The 17,168-nt window shown below is 40.0% G+C and overlaps 1 protein-coding gene across 1 annotated transcript in view; it reads left to right on the top strand.

The window, feature by feature from the left end:
- The window catches only part of fam135b (family with sequence similarity 135 member B), a 113,964-nt gene that overhangs the window by 20,486 nt on the left and 76,310 nt on the right, over positions 1-17,168 (top strand). Inside the window, 1 exon segment of the mRNA XM_036575334.1 lies at positions 16,617-16,708. Within this exon segment, the coding sequence (XP_036431227.1) occupies positions 16,632-16,708 (77 nt within the window). The 5' untranslated portion in view covers positions 16,617-16,631.

Below are 17,168 nucleotides of genomic sequence, written 5' to 3'. Positions count from 1 at the left end.
GTTCATTTCAGTTCAGTTCAGTTCATTTCTGTTTAATTCATTTCAGTTCAGTTCAGTACTGTTTAGTTCGGTTCATTTCAGTTCATTTCCCTTCACTTCAGTTGAGTTCAATTCAATTCAGTCTAATTCAGTTCCACCAAATTCAGTATAATCCAGTTCAGTTTAGTTTACTGTTGTTTACTTCAATTAATTTCAGTTCAGTTAAATTCAATTTAGCTTAATTCAGTTCAGTTCAAATCAGTTTCATTCAATTGAACTGCATTCAGTTCAATTCAGTTCCGTTCAGTTTAGTTTAGATCAGTTCAGTTACGTCTAATTCAATTAAATTCAGTTCAGTTTTGTTTGTACAGCATTTCTTACAACAGACTTTGGTCCCGGTGTGTTAAGCTTTTTTGCTTCAGTTCCAGGTGTAAATTAGATGCGTTTGGCTTGTGTGTTGTGTATGAAACTGGCTCCAATTCGTCAACAATATTAAATATTTATATTGCATCACTGAAATACATATTACGTTAATTGCACCATTTGGAAAAGCCATTAATGTAGAAGGCTGCAGAATCTAAAGTCAGAATCTGAAAACAGAATATTTAAGAAAATCAGCAAGTTTTACTCAGCCACAGAACATAAACCTCACATAAATAACATGTTGATAACTCCTTGGATTGCCTGTATATAGTGAGACCACTTCCTCTTCATCACATCAATATGCAGCTCCATTCTGCCATTGCTGGCATTACATTAAAAAATAAATCCAGGTTTACTTTTATATCCTTTCTTATATCACTCAGAGCAACTTGGAACGGTAGACAGCAGCCAGTAGCAGTGATACCAAGCACAAGCACAATGTACAAGGATATGTCATCTAACGACAGCAGCGTTTCCCACATGATCAAACACTAGTCTGGATTCATTTTCTGTTCCAAACATTAGATCTTGCTTATCTAAAGCCCTGGGTCTTCATGATGGACCTCCAGCAGACCATAGAAGCCTTTGGGCAGCTGTACAGAGTGTCCCCGTGTTTTTACAGTAGGCTTTAATTTAGAGGTCCACCTGATGTAACAGAGACAACAATACACATTATGATGCAACAACAGCTTAACAATAGGCCTTCATAACAACCGCACATTCCCTAATACTCGCTTCTCAAACGATTCATTGTCTAATTCCTCTTTGCTTTGTAAAGTGCCGGGCTGGTTTTAATCCCCTTTCAGCTGACGCAGTGCTGCAGTGGCCTTCACTGGACCCCCTGCTAACTAAAAGTCATGCCAAAAAAATGGCCCTGTACTGTACTGTGCAAAACCGTCCATTCACCAGCATCCATAAATTTGTCCTCGCTGCACTGGGCAGCGTTCCGCTCTGCTTCAGATGGACAGTGCTGTTTGTAGGGGTGTCAGCAGTCTTTTAAATTAGCTCTAATATCAGAGCTGCAGCCTCTCAACCAAAACCAAGCTATGCTCAATTCATGCTGCAGTTGCACGTTACAGAGAAGGTTCACCAGTTTTTCAGAATTTTACACTGGCTTTACCTGACAAGGGCCAGTCTCAGGTCCCTCTCAGCCAATCACAGTCATCTCTAAGTGCTGCGTCTTTCACGAATGAAGAAAAAGCTCCAGCAAAAGCGGCCTAAAAGCATTTCTGTTGCTTTTGTGCCGTCTCATTTTTGTTATTTCAAAATTTGTTGATTCTGGAGTAGGGCTGCAACTCACGATTATTTTCATTGTCGATTAATCTGTTGATTATTTTCTCGGTCAATCGATTAGTTGTTTGTTCTATAAAATGTCAGAAAATGGTGAACAATGCCGATCAGTGTTTTCCAAAGACCAAGATGATGTCCTCAAATGTCTTCTTTTATCCACACCCCAAATATATTCAGGTTGATGTCACAGAGGAGTAAAGAAACCAGAAAATATTCAAATTTAAGAAGCAGGAATCAGAATTTTTACTTACTTTTTTAAAAATTACTCAAACTGCTTAATCGATTACCAAAATAGTTGCTGATTAATTTAATAGTCAACAGCTAATCATTTAGTTCAAAGGCGACATTGAACCTGTTCTGCGGTGTTTGGGTCTATAGCCTGATCAGCTGGCAAAGATGTTAACATCATTTTAACTGGTAGAGAGAGTGTGCAGTGTGATGCTTACTCACCCATTTAAATATAATCTTTGTTCTGAGATGCTTTGGGGAAACTGGGCACTGCTTAGTTTGCTTATTTAGTGTGTCATAATAACTGTGTGTGTGTGTGTGTATGAATGAGTGTTTTTTATTTGTTTTGTCCATTTTTCTGGCCACTGTAGTTTGGGATGATGCTGTACTGTCCACTTTGTAGGACTGATGATGTAATGTGTCCTTTGCTGAAATGCGTGATAAAACTGAGTCATACACACTGATTACAAGCCTGAGATACAAACAAAAGTCTCTCTCTCTCACACACACACACACACACAGACACACACACACACACACACTTGGCATGTGACGATATAAACACATCACAATGATTACCTAACCTTCTATCATGGTTTATGACATTATCAAAATATTGTATTTAAAGAAAATAACTACTTGTTTAATGATAGACTATATTCTCCCTGTCCTTTTGTAAGTAGCAGTACAGTGCAGGTGGTTACAAATGTACAATATTGATAATCTTTTAATCACACAATCATAAATGTGCATCAGACATGCATAGCAAGATAAAACTGCTTAATGTTTCAGGGCTGCCAACTTTTACTTTTTTGTTAGACTGAGATTTTGGTGGGTGGAGGGATGGTGGGGGGTGTTATTGAGAGGCTGGGGGCTTTGGGGGGTGGTCATGAGGTGGACGGTATAGGGCTGGGGTGTCCACAACATTAGGTCTTTTCAGGAATACAGCTTTTTTAAATGTATGTATACATACCACTGAAAGTCCATCTTAAATATTAGTAAAGAAGGAATTGAGCAGTGCTCAGAGGTCATTAAAAACAATGGTTTTGAATTGTTTGGGCATTACGCAATGCGAAGAGTCCGGTGTACAGTGGCCCGAACTTTTACCTTAGATACGTTTATAGATACCTAGCTAGCTCACAATGGCTGATAACAGGATAGTTAGCCCACTTGGCTGCCTTCACTTTCCAAACACATGGCCTACTGACAGTCATTGCTATAGAGACCTGACGGGCGGGCACTTGAGGTGTTCTCAGCAGACACTGTGTTTCATGCACAGACTTTAGAACAGAATGAATTCCATTCCCTAGGTGTACCGAATTACTGAATTAGTGAATACCAGCACATGTCTAACACACATGCATGTGCAGCCTACGGGCCTGTAACTCACTCTCAGCAGAATTAAACCGCGGCTCGCTCAGCGCAAAGCCGCAGCGCATTTCATTGATTGAGCACACAGCTCAAGCAAGTGTTTGGCATCAGGAAGAATTTTATTACAACGTGCACGCACACACACAGTTGCAAAACATCAGAGGAGGCATAAAAAGTGAAGGCAGTTGAGAATTTCATCATCCTCAGGCCATTCAATATGTTAATGTGAGCTGATGACAGGCCTGTTTTATTTTGTAAGCTGAGTCTCAGTCCCAGAGGAGTGTCCTGCTTTAGTACACATTCAGCGCCACAGCTTCCTTTCACAGCCGTCATGAGTCCAATGATCTCCGAGGAAAATACAACAGAAGGTGGAGTACCAGGCACTGAAATGGTAACCTTATAGGAGAAGGACAAACTTTTATGTGAATGAAACAGTGTTTTAATTTAGGGATGCACATACTGGCTGGCTGATATATTATATGGCTATAAAAAGAAAATGTAATTAAGTTCAGGCTATAACCTTTAGTATAATAGAGCCTATTCCAGAATAGATTGATTGTGCTTTTTTACTGATCATACATTATTGTACAGTGAGTTTAAACAGTTTTTCCCTAAAGGAAATGAAGGGTGGAACATTAAAAAACTCAGCTCTGACTGCCACAAATTGTGTCACAAAAGACATGCACTCTTGTCCTCATATACATTACATCCTGCAACACCTTAGCAACCACCTGGGACAGCATAGCAATGGCCTGTCAACACATTTGCAAGCACCTGTGGGAGAATAGCAATGGCCTAACAACACATTTGCAACCAGCTAGGGTATAAAAGCAATGGCTTAACAACACATTTGCAAACACCTGTGGTGCAATAGCAATGGCCTAACAACACATTTGCAAACACCTGTGGTGCAATAGCAATGGCCTAACAACACATTTGCAACCACCTGGGGTACAACAGCGATGGCCTAACAACACATTTGCAAACACCCGTGATACAATAGCAATGGCCTAACAACACATTTGCAAGCACCTGGGGTACAACAGCAATGGCCTAACAACACATTTGCAAACACTTGTGGTACAATAGCAATGGACTAACAATGGCTTAACAACCATCTGGGATACCATAGCATTAGCCTGGTAACACCGTAACAGCCACCTGGGATACCACAGCATTAGCCTAGCAACACCTTACCAACCATTGAACAACCACCAAGCAACACCCTACCAGCAAACTGGAATACAATAGCAATTTTATAGCAACACCATAACAACTACCTAGAATTACTATATAAACTGAACCAAGCTTTCAGAAACAGTCAGCAGTGTTCTCCGAATGCTTCAGCGTTCAAAGAATTATTAGCTGGCTCTGTCAAGACAACTTAAAGTTATTGTTGTTTCTATATTGAAATGATGGCAGAGAATTACAACCAATAATTTGGAATGCTATTTTTGTTTAGCGCCTGATCTGAAGCATGTGTAAAAGTGTGTGTAGTCATCCGTGGTGGATAGTTCGCTTCTTTTAGACCCCACAGTAGCCTCTGCTGGCCGCTCTGAATTCCCTTTAGTGGCCACTGCCTTACCATTGTGAAGTCTGACCGAAAACCGTTCCAGTTCCAGTTAGTTAGTTAGATATTTAGTTGTACTTCACTTTTTTAGTTTTTGATTACCAACAAACAGTGTTACACATTTCTACACTTATTTTTACAACAAGCTCCAAAAAGGCAGAGGCATACATTACTCAAGACTGGTCAGATGAAATTGTGTATTATAGATACAGAGAACGATGAGTGACAGGATAACTTGTATGAATCAGCTAAACCTGTTTTTAACTCTGTGTTCAGATTTGTTTTAGAAACACTGTGGAGAGGTGAGTGACTGCTCTCGGTTTCACTTTGAATGCTGTCAAAACTAGAGCCAAATGTGTGAACTTGCTGGGGGCTATTCTTTTTTTATCATTTTGATGTTTTTCCACTAACTTATCTTCAGTCTTTCAGGCAGTGATGATCTTTTAACATTATTAGTTGTTGTAATCTGTTAATAAATAATAATAATGTTGATAAATAATGGAAAATGTGTACATGAAGTTATGTAAAGCATTAAAATAATGAATTAAATTTCAATCATTAACTTAAATTATCCATTTATGATATTGGTATTAGCCACGATAAAGGGATAATTGTTAATTATCTATCTGGCCCAGAAATTCCATGTCAGTGCATCTCTGAATTGACTGATTTTGTGATTTTGGACCATTTCTTTTGATCCATTCATCATGAAATGCTCACATAGTGTAAAGGTGGTTTAAAAATGGTTTAAAAAGAATACAAATTGAAAAAAAATATATATAGTTACGAGGGTTTGATATGGCAGTGATGATATTCTAAAAGCATAAACATTTGATTTGTTTTACATGTAACACATACTTATGGTCATTTAATTCCAATTTGTTTTTTTAGCACTTGTCGCTACAAACATTGTTGCAAAACAGACAGTTTACACAGGGTATTCAAACTACATGATGTGCATGGATAACATAAGTCATTTACCTATTGAACCACTTGTTACACACTTCTATAACCTAAGAAGAGCTCCATTGTTTTGCATTGAAGTCCCTGTAGTTACTGAATAGTAAGCCTTAGTATGTAATAAGCCTGGAATGTTAAGGGTTTAAACAGCTTTTTATTGAATTTCTTCACTGACCCACTATTTCTTCCCCTAAAACAGCAAGTAGCTGTCACTGAAATGCTTCTGAACTGGGGAAGAGTTTAGGATTTAGAGCTTGTGTACAGAAATGTGCTGGGGCTGTTTACTCACTGTTGAAAACAGCTTTGACCTGGAAAGGTTCCTTATTAGAAGTAATAAAGAGCATTAAGAAACTCCAGAGAGCTATTCTTCAGTAAATAAACTCACTTAGCCCTGTAAGAGTAATTGTAGTCGTATTACAATCACTTTATGCAAAAGCAGACTAAACCCAATAAGGTTCACTGTTGGACTATTTGTAAACTTTTAGTTATTTTAGCTTTTAACTTGTTACTTTTATGCTGGTGAAACATACATGCAACTTCAGTTGCTTGAAACTTGCATGAAATTAAATTGCACTTGAGTTGTGTAATGTGAAGTGTACTGCATCTCATTTGAAACTCAGATGCAACAGTTGCAACCATCTCAACTTCCTGAAACAAGCTTCTTGAAATAAATCAAAATAATGATAATGCTTCACATGATCATCTTGAACGATTGATGACGGGATCAACAGACATGAAAAAAATGCCTTAATGGACTTTGTGACTTTATGACTTTATGCAAGGTTGGTTGTTTTTAATTTTGTCACTGTCCTGAGCCATGTAAACAAACAAGATCAAGTTTTGGAAGCTAATGTTTTCTGAAACAGCTGGTATAATTAGCCAGCTAACACAAACAGCTGTTTAAGTGGCTGCTTGTGGCATTGTTTATCCTTATTAGCCTGCTGTTGTCATGATCTATGTAGATAGTTAATTTTCTACTCTCTTGATGCTCCTAAGTGCAGATTCTCTTGGGAATCAAGAGAAGTTTATTGGCTGTTTCAAGAAACTTGTTCCATAAAATTGAGACACTTGCCATTGTTTCGGGTGAGTTGTAAGTGAGTTGCAGAACACTTTACATTATGAAGCTCATGTGCCATTTAGGCTGGCTTTACACAGGTAAATTTTAATGCAACTAGTTGCATGTTGTGAGTTGCCTTCAGTATAATTTCTGTGCAAATAAACAGTTACACGAAGTAATTCAAAAGCAGTATAAGTTGCATGCAACACTTTTGATTACTTCACTAGTTAGCCAAAGTATCACCTTGTATTTTTGATTCACCATGTTGTTCTTGATATAAAGTCATCTGCAAGGTGTATCTAGGGTTCTTGTTATATATTTGAGGTTTTATCTGTTGTATGTTTGTTAAGTCTTTGAAAATGAATGTTTGAGTAGACATTATGGTTATAGCCTACCAGATGCCTCACTCATCCTGCCCTAGAACTACATCTTTCAGGCCTCCTTTTTGTAATAATTATTATCATTTGCATCTTCAGTGAATTCTGAGCTCTGTGTAAAATTAGAGGGTGTCAAAAGAGGAGAAAATGAATATAACTATGCAACTTAGATCACTATAACATCAGGCTAAAAAAGGACTCTGAGAAGTTAGCTGGCTAGTTACCAGCTGGATTTTAGAGACATTAGCTTTGAAAAGTTCAGATTTGTTGTCATATCTCTGAAAACTTTTCAACTGCTTGAAACTATGTGATTTGACGTGATCACATGATGCTTGATTTTGATTGGCTGTTTCATGAAACTAATTACATAAAGTTGACCTGCTTGCAACTGTTGCATCTGAGTTTCAAGTGAGTTGCAGAGAGCTTTACGTTATGCAAATCAAGCGCAGTTTAGTAGATTTCAAGTGGCTAAAGTTGAATAAACATTTCACAGTGTAAATCCAGCCTGTGGTCACATTTTGTCAGATACATGCAACAGATACTAACATGCTTGGGCAGCAGTTTACATAAAGTGTTAGCCACTCATTCAGCAACATAGCACAAAAGAACTAGTAAAATTCATGCCTGCTCAAACATTTTCAAGGAAGCATCATCGCTGCTTAATCTTTTTATCATGATCACTCGTTAAAAGGCAGCTGCCACACAATGACACTCTTCAGCTCCCGACAATTTGAACAAGATGATAAACGATGACAGCATCAGTGTGAATATTCAAGGCGTAGAATGAAGGAAGCCTGAAAGATTTCCTGGGAAGCATAATCTTCCTCAGCTGTCGCAGACTTGAGCATAATGGGGACGGGCATTGTTGAAGCTGCTCCAGTTACGAATTCCCCAGTAAGGAAAGCCACAGGAGTCATTAATCTGTTTCTCTGCTGCACAATAAGAGTGTTCAGCAGTTACCTAAGTGCTCTTAGACTCACAGGTGCGTGAGATTTATTACAACAATACATTTTTATATTCTTCTGTGATAATTTAGTGAGAGTTCTTATCTTTTTCACAATGTAGAGTTTTCAATTGAAGTGGCCAGTGAGTAGAAGCTCCAGGTAGAGGTTTCTAATAAAGTGGCCAGAGAGTGGAAGTACAAAGTGGGAGTTTCTAAGAAAGTGAGGTAGCGAGTGCTGATGACATCAAGTCATGGCGACTACACACTATGTCCAAAAGTATGTCCTGCTCCTCCAGCACTTCTTCTGAAGTCCTCCTTTGCAGCAGTAACAGCCTCTGCTCTTCTGTGAAGGCTTTACACTCAACGTTGGAACATTGCTGTGAGGATTTGACAAGAGCATTAGTGAGGTCAAGTGCTGATGTTGGATGATCAGTTCTGGATCACTCCGGCTCATCCCTAAGATATTGAATGGAGCTCCCTCACTCCAGAGAGCGCAGTTCCACTGTTCTACAGTCCAGTGCTGTGGGACTTAAGAACCCTCTATTTGACATTGGGCATGGTGACCATAGGCCCATGTGTGGCTGCTCCATTGTATTGCATTCATTGCTTTATATGGAGATTATACAAGCTTTAAATGCAAAACTTGACACATTAGCAATTGGTGCACCTTAAAGTAGCTAAATTCACTATTTAGAAGGGCTAACAAGACACTTTTGGACATATGGTGCACCCCTGTTTGTTTGAAAGACCTGGTTGCCATGGAAAGGATCACTTTGGGTTTATGACTTTTGGTAAACTGAAATGAGATGATATACAACCTTCAACCCAAACTGTGATCCCATGGTGGATGGGAGAATTTGTCTTCAGACCAGGAGTCAACTTTAGCAATTGCTTGTCAGAAGAGAAGCAGAGTAGAAAGGTCAAAGTGGGAAAAGTGTAACAAAAAAGTGATTGGAAAACAGGACAAATAGAGAGAATCACTCAGACCAATGGAGAAAGACAGAAAGAGAGTGAAGGATCTGCTGCATTATATGTTTTATGTGTAATATTAGCTCACCTGACAAAAATAAGTCCTTTGTGACTGAAACATACCTAATAGCATGTAATACCTCAATGAGCATGAATAACAGCTGCGATTCAATTTTGCATGGACTGGACATGTTTCTGGATGTAGACGACATCAATGTTCAGCCACTCTTGCATCAAAGAATTGCGCAGTTCTAGGCCAGTCTAGATGTGTGATGAAACGAGATTCATCTGACCAGATAACATTTCCAGTCATGAACGGTCCATTTTTCTGTGTCTTCGTCCACTGTAGCCGGGCAGCTTTGTGAGCAGAAGTGAGCAAAAGCCTCTTGCGAGCCACTCTGCTCCATATGTTCATGGTGTGCAGTTCCCTGTGAGTGTTCTTTCAGAAATTGGTTGTGAAGGATGTGTGTTGACTTCTAGAAGCAATTCTTGCCAGAAAGCGAAGCTATTTTTATGCACAAGCAGTGAAACACGCTGACAGTCCCAGTCTTTCAGTTTTGTCTTTCTGACACAATTCTGATGAGAATTTCCTGTAGACTGGGATTTTTGCCACTGCTTGTTGATCCTTATGACAGTATGCTTTGATATACCTGCAAATTCAGGTACTTCCTTCACACTTTGATCTTTGGCTGCCCAAATGCAATCTCTCCTTTTGCCAATCATTAACATCTGCTTAGTGACCCATTTTCCACACATTTTTCACTGTGCTGTACCACCTTTTCTCAATCTATGAATCCCGTCACACTCTCTGCGGGTATTTCTAGCCCGATCATCCTCGTGCAGCACCATCTGCAGGAGCCTACTACCACATTAAACCTGCAAGGTGACTAATTTTTTGTCCGGGGAGCTTATGTTCAGCATTATGTGTTAGAGCTGTGAAGAGTGTCAGAGTCAGATTGCATGAATAGTAGTACAGCCGGAGTCAATGTTTGAATGCAGATAAGCATGCTTTGTGTCATTGTCTCTCTCTGTTCAGATCGCCTTCTCCCTCTCTGCTAGAGGACAAAACGTCCACCCAGGTGCCTCGGGCCAACTGGCCCTTCTGCTCCATCTAAATGTCCCTGCACTGCTGGCGTGTACCAGTCTGGACATCTGCCAGTCCAGCAATATCACAATTACAAACAGCAGCAAGCTTTTCAGAGTGGAGCTAGTTCTGGAGTGGCCATGGGTTTCAGCTCCGAACAAAGCCTGCCAAGTTGAGAGTACAGGGCACCTTTATGTACTGGCACTTCGAAGAGGAGATAGTGGTGTAACAGCTTTATTGGCAACAGGGGGCTATTGATCAGGCTTGAGCTTTCACAGAAATGTGCCCAAACCCTGTAGGTTTATGTGCTTGTGCCAGTTTTCCTGCAAAATTAGACACGTATCAGAAGTGGTCTGAAGTGCGTATACTCTGCATATGCGTGAGTGCGTTTGTCTTTGCGGTTGACCCTGAGAAACGCAGGCTGTTAAATTGTTTGCCAACAGAAAATCTGCTCCAGTTCTGAGCCAAGGGTAGGAAAAGACCTCTGAACGCAAAATGGCCTGTTTTACTGTTACAGATTTACATTTTTATTAACATACGTCTTCACCAAACATGCTCAAACAGTGCTTTTCATATTCTTATGTGTCAGCCAGCCAGGATATTCCTGTTTAATTTGGCAGCTGCAGTTTAGCACTGGAACCATGAATGTAGCTAATAAGTAGGGCTGTGCGAAAAACCATATATCTATTGTCATGATTTGAGTTTCTGTGATAAAAATCGTCATTAAGGGCTGTGATGACAGAATGGATTAAATTACCTTACACGTGCAATGCCAGAGTGACGTGATTAGATGTGTGGGAACATAACATTAAAACCAACATGTGCTTTCTTGTGCTGGGCTTGAACTGCACTCAAAACTCCTGAATTATCCTGAACAGCTAACAGGTAAACCTACTCCCAGTTGGATGACTTTAGTCCCAGTGTTGTGTAAAATGTGTGAATAATTATTGTGAATACATAGCTACTGTCACACCAAGCCTGCATCACCATAAGGAGCTTTTGAAGAAATGAAATATAGCCAGGTCTATAAATATTTGGACATCCACGAAGTTTTTATTATTTCTGCTATCTACCAAAACAAATTAGACTTGAGGTTAGTAATGAATATGGGTTTAGAAAGCAGACTTTCAGCTTAATTTGAGGATATTTACTTCCAAATTCGGGCTGGAAGTGTGATATTTACTTCCAAATTCCATGGCTGGATGTGTGTTATTCCCTCATTGTTTCACTTCCAAGTAAACAGATAAAAGGTTTAGATGTGATTTCATGCAACATTCCAGATGTGGAATGTTGCTGTTAACTCTCAATGTGAAGTCTGAAGAGCTGTCAATGCCAGTGAGGCAAGCCATAACAGGCTGAAAAATCGAAACAAACCCATCAGAGAAATAGCAAAAACATTAGCCGTGGTCAGATCAATTATTTGGTACATTCTTAATAAGAAAAAATGTACTGATGAGTTCGGAAACACCAAAAGACCCAGAAGACCAGGGAAAACAACTGTGGTGGATGACATAAGAATTCTTTCCGTGGTGAAGAACAGTTGGCCAGATCAAGAGCACCATCCAGGAGGTAGGCGTATCTGTGTCATAATCAACAGTCAAGAGAAGACTTCACCAGGAAATACAGAGGGTTTACCACTAGATGTGAATCGTTGGTAAACCTCAGAAATAGGAAGACTAGATTAAAGTTTATTATAACAGAATGATGTAAAGAGAATAGTATTGAGAAGGGAAGGAACAGCTCATGCATATCAATTCAGATGTCAAGCATGGCGGAGGTAGTATTATGGCATGAGCATGTATGGCTGCCAGTGAAACCGATTCCCTTGCATTTATTGGTTATGTGGCTGCTGACACGATGAACTCTGCATGATGTGTACATGGCTATATTATCTTGTGAAAATCAGCCAGATGCTTCAAAAATAACTGGGCAGCGCTTCACAGTGCAGATGGACAGGGCCTGATGTGTACTGGGAAAGCACCCCAACATTTTTTTAAGGCAAAGAAGTGCAGTGTTCTATGTGTTCTGTAATGGCCAAGTCCATCACCTGACCTTAATTTCACATACTGAAGGCAACACTAAGGGTAAAACGCCCCAAGAGCAAGCAGTAACTGAAGACAGTTGCAGTAAAGGCCTGGGTTCGATTCCCGGCTGGGCAACCAGGGTTCTTTCTGTGTGGAGTATGTTCTCCCTGTGTCTGTGTGGGTTTCCTCTGGGTGCTCTGGTTTCCTCCCACTGCCCAAAGACATGTAGTCAGGCCAATTGGACACGCTAAATTGCCCTTAGGTGTGAGTGTGCATGTGTGTGTGTGTGTGTGTGTGTGTGTGTGTGTGACTATTTATGTTTGTCTGTCTGCCCAGCGTTGGACAGGTGACCTGTCCAGATTTCCTGCCTTCTGCCCAATGACCGCTGGGATAGGCTCCAGCTCCCGCCGTGACCCAAAAGGATAAGTGGCTTAGAAAATGTGTGTTCAATTACTTTTGAGCCTCTAAAAATTAAGGGGTATGTATTAGATTGGTTTTAATTCCTACACCGTTCAGGCCATCTGGATGCAACTACGCCTAAATAAAAGCTGAAAGTCTGCACTTTAAACTCACATTCATTATTTATTTTCAGCTCTTTCAGTTTGCTTTGGTAGACAGCTAATAACTTATTTTCATCCAAATATTTATTGGTAATATATTCTTTGAATAGCCCACTGCCGATGCTTTAAGATGTTTACCTCACATTTAACTTATCGCTGCCGTCAGAAGAAAAGCTCCATTTTTCTCACTTTTCAGTTTTTGACATAATTTGAAAATACCTGTTGCCATTTACAATGTGTGTATTACAATGTTTGTAAATTTCATGTTGAATGGACCAAAAGAAACGGCCCAAAATGACTTGGAAAGATATCTGGTTCCATTGACTTACATTAAAAGTAAAGAATGTTTTTTCCTTCTACTGTAAAGTTACCATTGTGGAGATACAAGGTTTTCTTCGGACAACAGCGTTACATTCAACTAAATATCTAACTTGCACCTTAGGTATTCCTTACTGTAACCCCAGCCCTACCCTTAACCATAACCCAGGGCTGCACAGCTCCGGTCCTGGAGGGCCGGTGTCCAGCACAGTTTGGTGATTTATCTGCTCCAACACACTTGATTACACGTATTTGTTAACTGCCAGGTCAAGAGGGTGTGTTTGAGCAGGGAAACCTCCAAACTGTGCTGGACACCAGCCCCCTGCCCTAACCCTGAAGTCTAACCCTAACCCTGCTCCTAAACCTAGCCCTGGTCCTAATCCTAACCCTAAACACTTGAGAATCAGAATTTTACCAGATACCTTGACAGCAATTTGAATGTGTGTAGATAATGAACCAAACATCAAACGTGTCCTAGCTGACCGACTGCATTTGGGTTAAAGGGGAAAACCGTGTACATTTGATTTTTCGCTGAGATGTCGCCTCACTGTCACAGCAAGGGGTTCTTTTTGAACTGCAAGCAAGGTCTAAATGGCTCAGGCCTTTACCGGGGGACCCCTTTGTCCATCTGATCGCTCTGTGTGCTGTGCTCTTCGCTCGGTTGCTATGAAGCAGAGCTCCTGGGACACGGCTGCGTCTGTCAGGGCAAATATCCTGTTCGATGACTCATTGCTCGAGCAATCAGAGACGGAGGCGGAGGCGGCCCCAGTCCGAGGCTGGACGCTGTGTGCTGGGCCTGTCTCCTCCTGCGGACTCGTCCAGGCCATTGTTATTTTCGTAAAGCCAACAAATGGTTGCTAAGGTAAACAAGCTCCTTAACGGTGCGCAAACAGCAATGATGAAAGTGGTGCAACAGGCAGGTGAGGGGCGTGAAGTGGCGGTGCTTGTGTTCAGGAGGAGGGCACTGGGTTCAGCTAGACATTCACAGGTTTCTGTAGTTTTCCTGTCTGTCTGTTTTTGTTCTCTGATCATAATGAGATGGCACAGTGGGTAGGTGGTGACATCAGTCATTCTGATTCTGTTATATATACTTTCAAACAACTCAGTTATCTGTTCTTGTGCAGGTTATTGCTCGATGTCAAGAAAATCCAATGACTTTTATTCTTAATGTTTTCTGTTTTAGCAGTGTCTAATTGCGTCACCTCACTAGGGCTGACTATCTCATGATACAGTATTCTGATTGGGTGTATCACAGTGGTTAAAGCTTGTGTCTCCGCTGGTCGTAGCTCAGACGTGACGAATGTGTAGCAGACAGCAAGCTGAGTATAGAAGCCATTAAGGGTGTAACAATACATACAATACGTCGCTATGCACATTGTGGAGAGCAGCTTTGTATGGGCACCAAAGGTCACAGTTAACATAACCCACACCATTATGTACATTATCATTGGGAATACTCCAGCTTTAACTCTTTAAGGCCGACACAATACAGAGCTTATTTCTGCTGTTTGATGTACTCTTTTAAAGTTTCATTTAGTTTGTGTCACAATTGCACGAATTGGACTAAACCTCATTAGCGCTGGCCCTGATAATTCCAATACTTGTAAAGTAGCCTCAATACACTGGAAGTACGGCGCAGGAGCTGAAACTACCACACCAACAGCATCATCACATCTCTATAGATAGTTTACACTTCACTTATGCACAAACTTGCATCTAGCACAGCCGGTGATGAAACTCTTATTAAAATAGAAGCGTATGTGTTTCATCAAACGGACAACGAAGAGCACTTGAAAAACTATAGGTTTTAAGGGTGATTTTGAGAATGAATATTCGAGTACCTGTTTAAAAATATCAAAGAGTATCAGAGGCCTGTAAAATGCTGTTCAGGCCAGCCTTTTTACTTTACACATCAGAAACTACAGCAGTGCATCCAACAAAAAGGGCAGCATGGAGCTTCTTTTACACAGTGATAGGAAACACAGTAGCGCATAGAAAGCTCCAGTTCCACATGCTGATCCATTTTACTATGAGCAGCGTGGACATGCACGCTTACCAACTACTCTGGGGGCAGATTTTAATGAGTTACGTGGGATTTTGCCGACATCTGAATGTATCACTGGTGAGGTGTTTAATTTGATAAGGTTAACACATTTAGATTCTCTTATTTTTTAGGTTCATAGTTCTGGACTTGTACCTTCCTTCGCAAACTTGCAATGCGTTTCCAGTATCACTAGGCTGGTTTAGAAAGGAAAGGTAATTGTAAATAGAGCTTTTTCATAAAATAACAGATCTCAGGTTTCCTTGCCTTGTTTTCATATTGTTCCTTTTAACATACTCTGTAGGAAATTCATGACGCATGAATTTGTATGGCCGTTTCCAGTTTCTTTACTGCAAAATGGGTCTTTTTTGGTGGATTTTTATTTGTCTTTTTCTGAATCTCATGCTGTGTGGGATAAGTGAGCACATGAAGCAGACTAGCACATTTTCAGTTCTTTTTATTCGCCAAACATAAACAACATAATTTGTTCTTTAATGTGCCAAACTGGCATTTAAAATTATTCTATTTTTAAATCAGATGCCTATTTAAAGGGGAATTCCATTGATTTTGCAAAATTTCTGTATTATGCAATTATTCAGATGTAAACATCTGAGTCAGAATCGATCACAGTGGTGGTGATGGGAACCAGGAGTCTGAATGGTTTTTATACCTCTAAAAGCTCCCTCACACAAAGTTATAATAAGAATTTGTTATAAATATGTTGCCTGACGCCTGGGACATTGTTTTATGGTAGCTCTGACATAAGATTGTGGGTCCATTCTTGGCAGAGAGGTACCTGCAGGATGCTGTAAACCGAAATAGTCCCCGAAGAATACATAAAACTAAGACAACACATGTAGGTTCACTGGTTGTTTTGGATAGTAAATATAATGATCATATGTGTTATAGACACTATTCCTGATGCCACCTTTGCAAAGACATCTGAGGCTGTAAGTTTCTCTTCAGTGAAACATTTCATACTAAAACAAAATGTAAATATTATATTTTTAAAATATTAATATTACATTTTAACAATTGAATCAGTGAAATGCCACTTTAAATAACATGAATCAATTTAAAGGTCTGGATTAAAAGTAAGAGGCAACTGGCTGTTCAGCACAATGAGTCATGTGTAATTATGCTATGATATTTTGGTTTAGGTGTGACAGCAGCATCCAAATACAGTGTGAGGCTCTCAACTGACTAATTTTATTTACCTCATGAAACGGCAGCACAAATCCGATAAAATAAAAATAATACATCGGCCGTGTTTTGAGCAGAAATCAGCCATTTATGATCATTGATGATTACAAATGAGCATCCTTATCATTCTGAAATCTACCAACTCAAGTTTAACTGCATCAAAAAGTTTAGGCGCCTCTGTTCTGGTGGGCGCTGATTTGATTTCTGTTCTCTCTCTAGGTGATGGAATAGGTGATGTCTGAAGTACAGGGCACTGTGGAGTTTTCTGTGGAGCTGCATAAATTTCACAATGTGGATCTCTTCCAGAGAGGGTAAGTTCATCTGCACACTGCCTGCAGTCCACTGTAACAGGGCTGCCCAATGTGTATGTTTTGTCACGGATGCAGCTACTGACTTAAAAGAGAAACTAAACACTAAGACCTTTTTTCATTAATAGCTTAAATGCATTGCTCTGTAATAATAATATGCACCAGCCCTGCTTGAAATGTGAACACATCCATCCAAACTGTAAAAATATCATTTCTATCGTGGTCAGTTCTGCCTCTGCAATACCCCTCTGGTTCAGCTCTGCTGTAGCCAATATGTCACAGTATGCAAATCAACATGTACGATTCTTCGAATGACGTGGCTTAGATGAGGAAAACAGTAAACAATAAGGGATGGAAATGATTTACCGATTTATCATTAACCGACAAATAAACAATGGCATTAAATACTGGGCAGCTTGGCAGTGAAGTGTTGCTCAGAGGTGAATCATTTTATGTTTTGCAG

Source organism: Colossoma macropomum, unplaced genomic scaffold (assembly GCF_904425465.1).
Source record: "Colossoma macropomum unplaced genomic scaffold, Colossoma_macropomum, whole genome shotgun sequence".
In the NCBI taxonomy this organism is placed as follows: domain Eukaryota; kingdom Metazoa; phylum Chordata; class Actinopteri; order Characiformes; family Serrasalmidae; genus Colossoma; species Colossoma macropomum.
Note: the sequence above shows the minus strand (reverse complement) of the source record. Positions and strands in the feature narration are given on the sequence as shown.